At 45.4% G+C, this 12877-nt stretch overlaps 1 protein-coding gene across 1 annotated transcript in view; it reads right to left on the reverse strand.

Annotated features, from left to right (window-relative positions):
* Window positions 1-2258: 2258 nt before the first annotated feature.
* The window catches only part of poc1b (POC1 centriolar protein B), a 52789-nt gene continuing 42170 nt past the window's right edge, over window positions 2259-12877 (reverse strand). Inside the window, exons 11-12 of the mRNA XM_055933435.1 lie at window positions 3031-3279; window positions 2259-2784 (exon numbers count right to left, since the gene is read on the reverse strand). Of these exons, the coding sequence (XP_055789410.1) occupies window positions 2611-2784; window positions 3031-3279 (423 nt within the window). The 3' untranslated portion in view covers window positions 2259-2610. The remainder of the gene's footprint in view (window positions 2785-3030; window positions 3280-12877) is intronic.

Raw genomic sequence — 12877 nt, forward strand, 5'->3', positions numbered from 1 at the left:
TGAGTGAATGAGTGAATGAGTGACAGAGTGTGAGAGTGTGAGAGTGTGGGAGAGTGAGAAAGAGACAGAGTGAGAGAGTGCGAGAGCATGTAGTATCTTCCTGACTAAGCTTGGCATGAAACCCCAAATCCTCCCCAAAACACCAAAACATGTCTCCAGCCCTCTCTCTTTAAGGGCTGCAACACTTTATGTAAAAGGGAGGGGGGACCAGAAAAACGAGGAAGGATGTGGTACAGAGACCAAACAGAAGCCAGCGCAGAGCACCCCTTTGTGTGGCTTTTTACAGCTTCCACACCCGCCGGCGAGGGACCGCCTCAGTGTCAACCACATCTCGGTCACACTGGAAACGTCAACAAGACCACGCCAACTTCACAGAGGAACTGACTAAAAACATACATGTACAGTGCATTCAGAAAGTATTCAGATCTTTTTACACATGTTGTTACATTGCAGCCTTATTCTATAATGGATTAAATAAAACATTTCCTCATCAACCTACACACAATACCCCATTTTGCCAAAAGCTGTTCACTTTTGCTATTTTTTATATAATTTTTTTTATATATACAGAAATACCTGAAAGACCCTTTGCTATGAGAATCGAAATTGAGCTCAGGTGCATCCTTTTTCCATTGATCATCCTTGAGATGTTTCTACAACTTGGAGTCCACCTGTGGTAAATTCAATTGATTGGACATGATTTGGAAAGGCACACACCTGTCTATATAAGGTCCCACAGTTGACAGTGCATGTCAGAGCTAAAACCAAGCCATGAGGTCGAAGGAATTGTCCCTAGAGCTCCGAGACAGGACTGTGTTGAGGCACAGATCTGGGGATGGGTACCAAAAATGTTCTGCAGCATTGAAGGCCCTCGAGACATCATTCTTAAATGGAAGAAGTTTGGAACCAACAAGACTCTTCCTAGAGCTGGCTGCACGGCAAAACTGAGCAATCGGGAGAGAAGGACCTTGGTCAGGGAGGTGACCTAGAACCCGATGGTCACTCTGACAGAGCTCTAGTTCCTTTGTGGAGATGGGAGAACCTTCGAGAAGGACCATAATCTCTGCAGCACTCCACCAATCAGGACTTTATGGTAGAGGTCAGATGAAAGCCACGCCAGCTTGGAGTTTACCAAAAGGCACTTGAAGGACTCTCAGACCATGAGAAACAAGATTTGCTCGTCTGATGAAACCAAGATTGAACTCTTTGGCCTGAATGCCAAGCGCCATGTCTGGAGGAAAAAGCACCGCTCATCACCTGGCCAATACCATCCCTACCATGAAGCATGGTGGTGGCAGCATAATGTTTTTCAGCAGCAGGGACTGGGAGACTAGTCAGGATCGAGGGAAAGATAACAGAGCAAAGTAGAGAAAGATACTTGATGAAAACCTGCTACAGATGCGCTCAGGACCACAGACTGGGGCGAAGGTTCACCTTTTAACAGGACAAATGACCCTAAGCACACAGCCAAGACAATGCAGATGGCTTTGGGACGAGTCTCTGAATGTCCTTGAGTGGCTCAGCCAGTCCCCGGACTTGAACCCGATCTAACATCTCTGGAGAGACCTGAAAATAGCTGTGCAGTGATGCTCCCCATCCAACCTGATAGAGCTTGAGAGGATCTGCAGAGAAGAATGGGAGAAACTCCCCAAATACAGGTGTGCCAAGCTTTTAGCGTCATACCCAAGAAGACTCGAGGCTGTAATCGCTGCCAAAGGTGCTTCAACAAAGTACTGACTAAACAGTCTGAATACTTATGTAAATGTTATTTCAGTTTTAATTTTTAATACATTTGCAAAAATGTCTAAACTTGTTTTTGCTTTGTCATTATGAGGTAGTGTGTGTAAATTGATGAGGGGAAAAAACAATCCATTTTAAAATATGGCTGTAATGTAACAAAATGTGGAAAAAGTGAAGGGGTCTGAATACTTTCCAAATACACTGTAGATAGATATGGAGATGAACACACATTTATTGTACATGTATTTATAAAGAGGGGCCAGTCCAGTGTTTCCACATCTTTGACTGTCGCTGGAAAAGTCAACAAGACCACTGGCTTCACAGAGGAACTGACACGGACTGTATGCTTGTAGATTCTGCTGCTACTGCTTGCCATTTGAGGTCTAGGCAAGGTTACTGTAAAGCACTTTGTGTGGAAAAGCCCATGATCTTGGTCGATGGACCATGAAACAGAGTGAGTTTTGGATACTTGTGGGCTTTTATAGAGCAACTGCTGATGTAAAAATGACACATATGGAGACATGCCAGTGCAATATGTTCAATTTATTTAGTTCATAGTATGAAAGGGAACGCATGAGAAAATATGCCGTACACTATACAACAGTGGGGGTATATGGTCATACACACACACAGGCGCTTCATCAGCACATGACACAATGCATAGATTCTACTAATAAATGCTAGTACAAGAACCCATAGCGCCACACACACACACACACACACACACACACACACACACACACACACACACACACACACACACACACACACACACACACACACACACACACACACACACACACACACACACACACACAGGACCAAGTCAAAGGGAGGAGTGTGAGTCTGTGGAGAGGGAGGTGGGTGACATTAGGCTGAGGCGACAGGGGATCCGCTCTCACCTTCCCTCTCTTCCTCCACCCTCGCTCCCCTTCGGTCCTTCTCCTCCCCTCGCACCTGCAGCAGGATCTGACTCTGGTTGAATAAACACTCCTTCAGTTTGTCCTCCGTCAGGGTGAGACGTTCTTCCAACACAGAGACAGTCTATGGGTTAGGAGAGGATCACACACCAGTTTTAGACTAAAAGTCTTTCACGACAATGTCAACACATAACTCACTTCAACTTCTGTCTACATCTAACTCTGTATCATCTGCTGTTCTTTCATAAACATTACAATTGAGTTGCCAGATTGGGAAGGAAGGGGAAGTATTTTACGGTTGCCAGATTGGGTTGAAATGAAGTGGTTTAGCCAGGGCTGCCAGATTTGGATGAAGAGTTAAGGGACTGACCTGAGTGAGGACGTCAAGCTGCTGGACGATGCGTTCCAGGGTGCTGCTGAAGTTCATGGGGAGGTCTGAGCGCATCTCCAGAGGGTACGTCATCCCCTGTTCCCCCTCCTCCTCCCTCCTGCCTCCCATCTGCCCGGACTGGGACCCAGATGTCGAACCCTGTCCACTACTGTGACAGTCTTCATTGGGGTTGAGGCTGGTACTGGCAATCCGCCGTGCTGGCAAATTGTTTGCATGGCCGTTGACAGCCTTGAAAGAAAGAGGGGAGGGTGAATGCAACAGCTGACCAGGTTTGATTGATTTTGAAGTGAACATTAACTTTAAGGACCTCACAACGGAATTTGAGGGAAAGCATTGCAACTTATAACTCAATGGTTTTACTTGGTGCGGGGACTTCTGACCTGAACCTCCCAACAGGCAACCGTAAGGTCTGTGGTTCTGTAGACGTCATGTGAGAGGGCTATTAACCAGGTAGAGACTGGTTTTATGAGACAACTTAATCGAGCCAGCTTCATCAACAACCCATTGACAATACGCAGACCAGACCAGCCAGCTTCATCAACAACCCATTGACAATAGCAGACCAGACCAGCCAGCTTCATCAACAACCCATTGACAATAGCAGACCAGACCAGCCAGCTTCATCAACAACCCATTGACAATAGCAGACCAGACCAGCCAGCTTCATCAACAACCCATTGACAATACGCAGACCAGACCAGCCAGCTTCATCAACAACCCATTGACAATAGCAGACCAGCCAGCTTCATCAACAACCCATTGACAATACGCAGACCAGACCAGCCAGCTTCATCAACAACCCATTGACAATACGCAGACCAGACCAGCCAGCTTCATCAACAACCCATTGACAATACGCAGACCAGAGATCATCAACTAGATTCAGTCGCGGGCAGATTGTTTCATGAGCGGATGGTCAGGGGGTCAGAACATAATTACTAATCATTTGTAGAGAGCAAATCTAATGCAAGAAGCCCAAACAGACATAATATTTGAATAAAATATTACCATTTCAAACCTTGTTTACATTTGTATACGATCATTTACATTGTCTACAAAACATTAGGAACACCTGCTCTTTACATGACAGACTGACCAGTTGAAAGCTATGATCCCTTATTAAAAGGTCACTTGTTAAATCCACTTCAATCAGTGTAGATGAAAGGGGTGAACGAGCAATACAAAATATTGAAGTGCCTTTGAACCGGGTATGGTTGTAGGTGCCGGGCGCCCAGTTTGAGTGTGTCAAGAAGTGCAACGCTGCTGCGTTTTCACACTCAACAGTTTCCTGTGTATATCAAGAATGGTCCACCACTCAAAGGACATGCAGACAACTTGACAACTGTGGGAAGCACAGGTACAACTCAATATTAGGAAGGTGTTCCTAATATTTTGTAGACTCAGGGTCTCTCTATTATGCAGGGAATACATTGGAACGGATTTCCAAAATAAAAATAACAACTGATTTGCTGGTGTTTTTACAGTCTTATTTCCAACAAAAAAACAATTACAATGTAACCTTTTGCTCAGAAGACTTGGGGGGACAAATAAAATCACCCATGGGCTGCCAGTTGGGAAGCCCTGACTGCTGCAAGTTGGGAAGCTCTGACTGCTGCCAGATGGGAAGCCCTGACTGCTGCCAGTTGGGAAGCCCTGACTGCTGCCAGATGGGAAGCCCTGACTGCTGCCAGTTGGGAAGCCCTGACTGCTGCCAGTTGGGAAGCCCTGACTGCTGCCAGTTGGGAAGCCCTGACTGCTGCCAGATGGGAAGCCCTGACTGCTGCCAGATGGGAAGCCCTGACTGCTGCCAGATGGGAAGCCCTGACTGCTGCCAGATGGGAAGCCCTGACTGCTGCCAGATGGGAAGCCCTGACTGCTGCCAGTTGGGAAGCCCTGACTGCTGCCAGTTGGGAAGCCCTGACTGCTGCCAGATGTGAAGCCCTGACTGCTGCCAGATGGGAAGCCCTGACTGCTGCCAGATGGGAAGCCCTGACTGCTGCCAGATGGGAAGCCCTGACTGCTGCCAGATGTGAAGCCCCGACTGCTGCCAGATGTGAAGCCCTGACTGCTGCCAGTTAGGAAGCCCTGACTGCTGCCAGATGTGAAGCCCTGACATAGGAGGTGGTTACAACCGTAATGCTAATGACAAAACATGGCAAATGTGTTAGTTCATGAATCCTATAAGCTGTAAAGCCTAGCCAGTCTCTCCCGCTCACTCTCCCCTCCCGCTCTACATCCCTCCCTCTGGCCAATAATGTTTTTACAGTAGAGGAAAGGAGACGGTGAGAGGAGAGAGACTGTGCCCAAGAAGGCCAAGGAGACGTGTCTAAAAGACTATCACCCCTACATAGCACTCACGTCCGTAGCCATGAAATGCTTTGAAAGGCTGGTCATGGCTCACATCAACACCATCATCCCAGAAACCTGGACCCACTCCAAATCAGATCCACAGATCCACAGATACACTCCACACTGCCCTCTCCCACCTGGATAAGAGGAACACCTACGTGAGAATGCTGTTCATTGACTACAGCTCAGCGTTCAATACAATAGTGCCCTCCAAGTTCATCACTAAGCTGAGAACCCTGGGACTGAACACCTCCCTCTGCAACTGGATCCTGGACTTCCTAATGGGCCGCACACAGGTGGTAAAAGTTAGCAACAACACATCCGCCACGCTGACCTTCAACACAGGGGCCTCTCGGGGGTGCGTGCTTAGTCCCCTCCAGTACTCCATGTTCACCTACGACTGCGTGGCTACGCATGACTCCAACACCATTATTAAGCTTAATGACGACACGACGGTGGTAGGCCTGATCACGGACGACGATGAGACCGCCTATAGCGATAGAGGTCAGTGACCTGGCAGTGTGGTGCCAGGACAATAACCTCTCCCTCAACGTCAACAAGACAACAGAGTTGATCGTGGACTACAGGAAAGGGAGGGCTGAGCACGCCCTCAATTACCTCCTGCACATCAACTCTGTGCTGGTACCCGTGTATATAGCCAAGTTATAGATACTCAGAGTATTTATTCCTTGTGTTATTATTTTTCTATATTATTATCTGCATTGTTGGTAATGGCCTGTAAGAAAGCCTTTTGCTGTTAGTCTACAGCATGTGACAAATGACATTTTATTTGTTAACTTGAGCGGTTATGACCTGAGAGACTTGGGGAGTAGGACTCATCTTATTGGCTTGCTCCTGAAAAAACAGGCAAACAGTTCAAAAACAGGGTCAACGAGTTGGAGAACTTTCCTACATATTCTGAGACCAAATCCATACCTCCTGAAGCAAGATAAACAATAGAAACTAGCTGAAGCCCGTCCTTAGAGACAGTAAATCATTGAATATCATACATTTTATTCAAAAGGAATTTCATTATTCAAAGCAGGCTCACGTGTTCCTGCTTTGGAAACACAACCCAAGACCATGCAGACAGACAAGGATCAACACGATCTACAATGTTGCTCCAACACACAGACAAGGATCACTGCTAGTACACAGACAAAGATACAGACAAGATGTGTCCCTGTGCTCCAACTGCCCCATACATAACACAGACACATGGACACAGACAAAAACAATGTGCTAGCGAGCTTCCTGGGCAGGGCAAGGGAGGTACAGGAGGCGTGGAGATAGAGACTATAAAAGAGAAGGAATGAGACAAGAGGAGAGGAAGGAGGTGGTGAGTGGGGGCTTAATGCATGGAGGAATCGATTCCTGCCTTGTTTCCTGTGCACTTACATCAAAGAGTCTGGGGGGGGGGGGGGTGAAAGGGAGAGGAAGGAGGGCTTGGTCCTAACTGGAGGTGAACAAAGCTGTCAGTGTGGGAAGAGGGACTCCAACTGGACTGCTTTCTATCTCTCTTCTCCCCCCCTCTCTCTCTGACCCTCCCTGGGCAACATCTGCTGTGTTCATTAATGCTCAGCAGACCCAGACCTGACTCCATCCATCTCTCTCTGACCCTCCCTGGGCAACATCTGTTGTGTTCATTAATGCCCAGCAGACCCAGACCTGACTCCATCCATCTCTCTCTGACCCACCCTGGGCAACATCTGTTGTGTTCATTAATGCTCAGCAGACCCAGACCTGACTCCATCCGTCTCTCTCTGACCCTCCCTGGGCAACATCTGTTGTGTTCATTAATGCTCAGCAGACCCAGACCTGACTCCATCCGTCTCTCTCTGACCCTCCCTGGGCAACATCTGTTGTGTTCATTAATGCTCAGCAGACCCAGACCTGACTCCATCCGTCTCTCTCTGACCGTCCCTGGGCAACATCTGTTGTGTTCATTAATGCTCAGCAGACCCAGACCTGACTCCATCCGTCTCTCTCTGACCCTCCCTGGGCAACATCTGTTGTGTTCATTAATGCCCAGCAGACCCAGACCTGACTCCATCCGTCTCTCTCTGACCCTCCCTGGGCAACATCTGTTGTGTTCATTAATGCTCAGCAAACCCAGACCTGACTCCATCCGTCTCTCTCTGACCCTCCCTGGGCAACATCTGTTGTGTTCATTAATGCTCAGCAGACCCAGACCTGACTCCATCCGTCTCTCTCTGACCCTCCCTGGGCAACATCTGTTGTGTTCATTAATGCTCAGCAGACCGAGACCTGACTCCATCCGTCTCTCTCTGACCCTCCCTGGGCAACATCTGTTGTGTTCATTAATGCCCAGCAGACCCAGACCTGACTCTATCCATCTCTCTCTGACCCTCCCTGGGCAACATCTGTTGTGTTCATTAATGCTCAGCAGACCCAGACCTGACTCCATCCATCTCTCTCTGACCCTCCCTGGGCAACATCTGTTGTGTTCATTAATGCTCAGCAGACCCAGACCTGACTCCATCCATCTCTCTCTGACCCTCCCTGGGCAACATCTGTTGTGTTCATTAATGCTCAGCAGACCCAGACCTGACTCCATCCATCTCTCTCTGACCCTCCCTGGGCAACATCTGTTGTGTTCATTAATGCTCAGCAGACCCAGACCTGACTCCATCCGTCTCTCTTTTCGCTTCCTCTTGTGTCTTTCTCTTCTCTTGCAGGAAGTTGGAGAGCAATCAGACATTAAGAGGCAGCATACCATGTGTCTATCACTGTAACACACACACTGTGCTCATTTGCCATGTCATGTGGAACGGCGAGACACGGCTCATTGCCACAGCAAGCAAGGCCATCAGTGGCATTCTGCCAGCTCGGCTGTCTGTTCGTTTGGTCGGTGGGAGAAGAGTGGGCGAACAGAAACTTTAATCAAACTGCAGAACCATTCCCAGATAGATAACAGAGCTGGGGCACCGTCTGTCTGATACCACTGTAACACTTGGTCTGATACCACAGTGTTAGTATGTAATATTATGAAAACTTCAATCCTGAGGTTGGCAACTGAAGGCCGTTATCTGTTACTATTACAGAAGGGCTGGCATAATATTCTGTAACATACCCGCCGGTAAAGGGTAAGAGTACTGTTTTAATATCAGTTCCCTAAACAAGTGTCATTGACAGAGTCTATTCTCAGAAACTGATTATGTATAGCAATATTAGATACTTATGATAATTTAAAAACATTTTTTTTTAAGGCTTGTGATGTTTCCATTAGCAGCATCTTCAGCCCATATAAGGTCATGCCACTCTGTCTACGGTGAACACTCTGTCCCAGATTTTGAAGTGGACACAGGTGGACACCCAGCGCCAGCAGCATACCCAATTAATGCCAATGACCAATTCATTTATCTCCCTGTCCTCACCAGCCACTAGCCAGCCTCTCCATTGCACCCAGACCATTAGAAATGAGTACATCTAAAATGGCAGACTATTCCCTATGTACTGCACTACTGTTGATGAGTACCCTATGGGCCCTGGTCTAAAGAAATGCACTATAAAGGGAATAGGCTGCCATTTGGGATTCAAGAGCTACTCCAGCAGAGTGGTCTGAGAGAAAAGAAACAATCAGAATAATTGTTATAGGCTTTATCTGTTGTTGCCGTGGGATATATAGTACAGGAAATATAAAATTATAGTGGTGTTAGGGGGGTAAGTTGATTTCTTACTTTCTCTTGTGGATTTAGACAGCTAACATGCCATGTTACCACACTAGTTTGATTGGGTTGTTGACTAAAGTGTTAGATAGATTAAAGGAAAATAGATAGATTAAAGGAAAATAGATAAATAAACACACACACACAACCAGTCAAAAGTTTGGACACCTACTTATTCCAGGGTTTTCCAATTTTTTTTACATTGTAAAATGATATTGAAGACATCAAAACTATGAAATAACACATATGGAATCAAGTAGTAATCAAAAAGTGTTAATATCAAAATATATTTAAATTTGAGATTATTCAAAGTAGCCACCCTTTGACAGCTTTGCAGACTCTTAGCATTCTATCAACCAGCTTCACCTAGAATGCTTTTCCAACGGTCTTGAATAAGTTTCTACATATGCTGAGCACTTGTTGGCTGTTTTTCCTTCACTCTGCGGTCCAACTCATCCCAAACCACCTCAGTTGGGTTGAGGTCGGGTGATTGTGGACGCCAGGTCATCTGATGCAGCACTCCATCACTCTCCTTCTTGGTCAAATAGCCCTTACACAGCCTGGAGGTGAGTTGGGTTGTTGTCCTGTTGAAAAACAAATGATAGTGGGACTAAGCGCAAACCAGATGGGATGGTGTATCGCTGCAGAATGCTGTGGTAGCCATGCTGGTTAAGTGTGCCTTAAACTCTAAATCACTGACAGTGTCACCAGCAAAGCACCATCACACCTCCTCCTCCATGTTTCACGGTGGGAACCACACATGCGGAGATCATCCGTTCACCTACTCTGCGTCTCACAAAAGATACAGACCAAAGGACAGATTTCCACCGGTCTAATGTCCATTGCTTGTGTTTCTTGGCCCAAGAAAATCTCTTCTTCTTATTGGCATCCTTTAGTAATGGTTTCTTTGCAGAAATTAAACCACGAAGGCCTGATTCACACAGTCTCCTCTGAACAGTTGATGTTGAGATGTATCTCTTACTTGAACTCTGAAGCATTTATTTGGGCTGACATTTCTGAGGCTGGTAACTCTAATGAACTTATCCTCTGCAGCAGAGGTAACTCTGGGTCTTCCGTTCCTGTGGCGGTCCTCATGCGAGCTAGTTTCATCAAAGCGCTTAATCGTTTTTGCGACTGCACTTGAAGAAACTCAAAGTTCAACTTTTAATGGATTGACTGACCTTCATGTCTTAAAGTAATGATGGACTGTCATTTCTCTTTGCTTACTTGAGCTGTTCTTGCCATAATATGGACTTGGTCTTTTACCAAATAGAGCTATCTTCTGTATACCCCCCCCCCCCCCCTACCTTGTCACAACACAGCTGATTGGTTCAAACGCATTGAGGAAAGAAATTCCACAAATTAACAAGGAACACCTCATGAAGCTGGTTGAGAGAATACCAAGAGTGTGCAAAGCTGTCAAGGCAAAGGGTGGCTACTTTTAAGAATCTAAAATATATTTGATTTGTTTAACACTTTTTTGGTTACTACATGACTCCATGTGTTATTTCATAGTTTTGATGTATTCACTATTACGCTAGAAGGTAGAAAATAGTAAAAATAAAGAAGAACCCTTGAATGACTAGGTGTGTCCAAACTTTTGACTGGTACAGTATATCATACACAGATATTAAAAAGAGAAAATGCAAGGTTTTGTGTGTGTGTGTGTGTGTGTGTGCGCGTGTCCTCAGTCCACATTTCTCCATTCCCTTCCCCTATAAACACATAGGCGAGTAGAGCAGAGAGCCGCTATTCTCTGTCCGCCTGCTGAGGGGAAGAGAACATTTCCTCGTCACATGATGCCATGGTAACACCATTAGTCAGCCTCAGAGAACAAGGAAATGGGTTGTTAATTGGATTCGTTCTGACATTCTTGATTTCTTGTTTCTAGTTTTTGATTATTTATTATTTGTGCACTTGTTTGACAATTTACTGCAATGTTAAGAGCTAGTAAAAAGCATTTCAATGAACCCGCTATAACATCTCCTAAACTGTGTACGCGAACAACACACTTTTATTTGGATTTGAAATCCTTATGGAAATCCAAGGAGGCATTATCTCCCCTGATCCCCGCCCAGGATCTTTCTCACACACTGCAGTCATTTTAACCCTCTTCCTTTATGAGTCTTGGAGATCAAAGCGTTTGTGGGAGTTCGTAGTACCTGGGTTCAAATACTATTTTGTGTCTTTCAAATACTTGAGCTTTTTTTTTTAGCCTAGTAGTTCCCAAATTTTGTGTGTGTGTGGGGGGGGGGGGGGGGGGGGGGGCAGAGGACAGTGCCAAGTCCAGCTTTAAACAAGGTGTAATTTCTAAATTGGGTAGTGCATTATCTGTTCCTCTTGTCATGGTAGTCATTTATAACTTGCCAGAAATGTCTAAATCAACTAGCCCATGTCAGCTAACTTTTAAACTTTTTTTTGTCACATGAATGCACATTAGACATGGCAAAATGTATAGACTTACAAGAAATGTGCTTTAACACGGCAACATTTTCTTTGCACCCCATGACAAAATGTGTAGAACTGCAGGAAATGAGCTTTAAACCTGCTAAATTCTTTCCACCAACAAGATGGGTGTAAACAGTATGTGTCATGAACAGTGCTTGTGCCTATGGAAATCGACGTGGCGCGCGGGATGTTCTCCAATGCTGGAAAGGGGGCCACGTGTAAAAAATAAGAATACGTTTCTTAACCACTGTTTTAGCCCACCTGTAGTGCTAGGTGGGCAGGGTTAGCACTTTCGGGATTTTTCTATTGGTTGCAATCCAACAGGCAAGCTCAATCAACTCCAGCTAAAGTATTTCAAATAATATCTGAACCAAGGTCTGCTAGAGGGGAGCTGGCGGGCCAGGCTAAAAGAGTTAAGTCTGCTCTCAGGCCTCAATCAGTGTGTGTGTGTGTGTGTGTGTGTGTGTGTGTGTGTGTGTGTGTGTGTGTGTGTGTGTGTGTGTGTGTGTGTGTGTGTGTGTGTGTGTGTGTGTGTGTGTGTGTGTGTGTGTGTGTGTGTGAGAGAGAGAGAAAGAAACGTGGGTCAGCTGTTTGTTCACCCGCAGTTGCTACAGCACGACTCTGTGATAAAGTGAAAATCTGAGGCCAGCACCTGACCCTAACCTGCAAACATAGAAAATACGGATGGCAGAACGATTTTGACAGGCCTTTTTAGATAAGCCTGTTTCTGCTTATAATGTAATCTTGTCTATAATTAGATACATGCAGCTTCTCTTCAGTTAGTGCTTGTTGCTCTAGAAGACTAAGTAAACGCTTACGCACTAGAATAATGTAATAAATCGATAGAATTATCGGTAAAGTTTGTTTTCTTCTTTATCTCTGCTTCTCTCGCCCAACAAAGACGTTTAGGGACCGGGGAGAAAATGCTAAAAAATGTAAAATAGGAAACATTTTCCATGTAAAATGTCCAAGTGACATCGGTTTGACCGGTTTTAAGGAAATTAAAAGCTATTGAAACAACCCAACGTGATTTCTTCGGCTTAGATGCATATTTTGTGTGGTTGAAATACTATCAGCGTTTATGATGCTGATAAAGATACCACCTTTACAGATGGTCCCTAAACGCACACTCATTCTCTCAAGATTAAAGAAATAAATCATATTTTCCACTCCTGTTTCTGAGTCAAAATTTACATTAGGTTTATAATTTTACTGCAAGAAATGCTTAATTCTGCACGAGTTATTATAATATTAGGCTATGTGAGAGGTTATAGACCAACAGTCACTGTCCAGATTTCAGTTAGGCTACTATTTCATTTAACCCATCTGAACAGTACAGT

This window comes from Salvelinus fontinalis, chromosome 9, assembly GCF_029448725.1.
Source record: "Salvelinus fontinalis isolate EN_2023a chromosome 9, ASM2944872v1, whole genome shotgun sequence".
NCBI classification, from domain to species: domain Eukaryota; kingdom Metazoa; phylum Chordata; class Actinopteri; order Salmoniformes; family Salmonidae; genus Salvelinus; species Salvelinus fontinalis.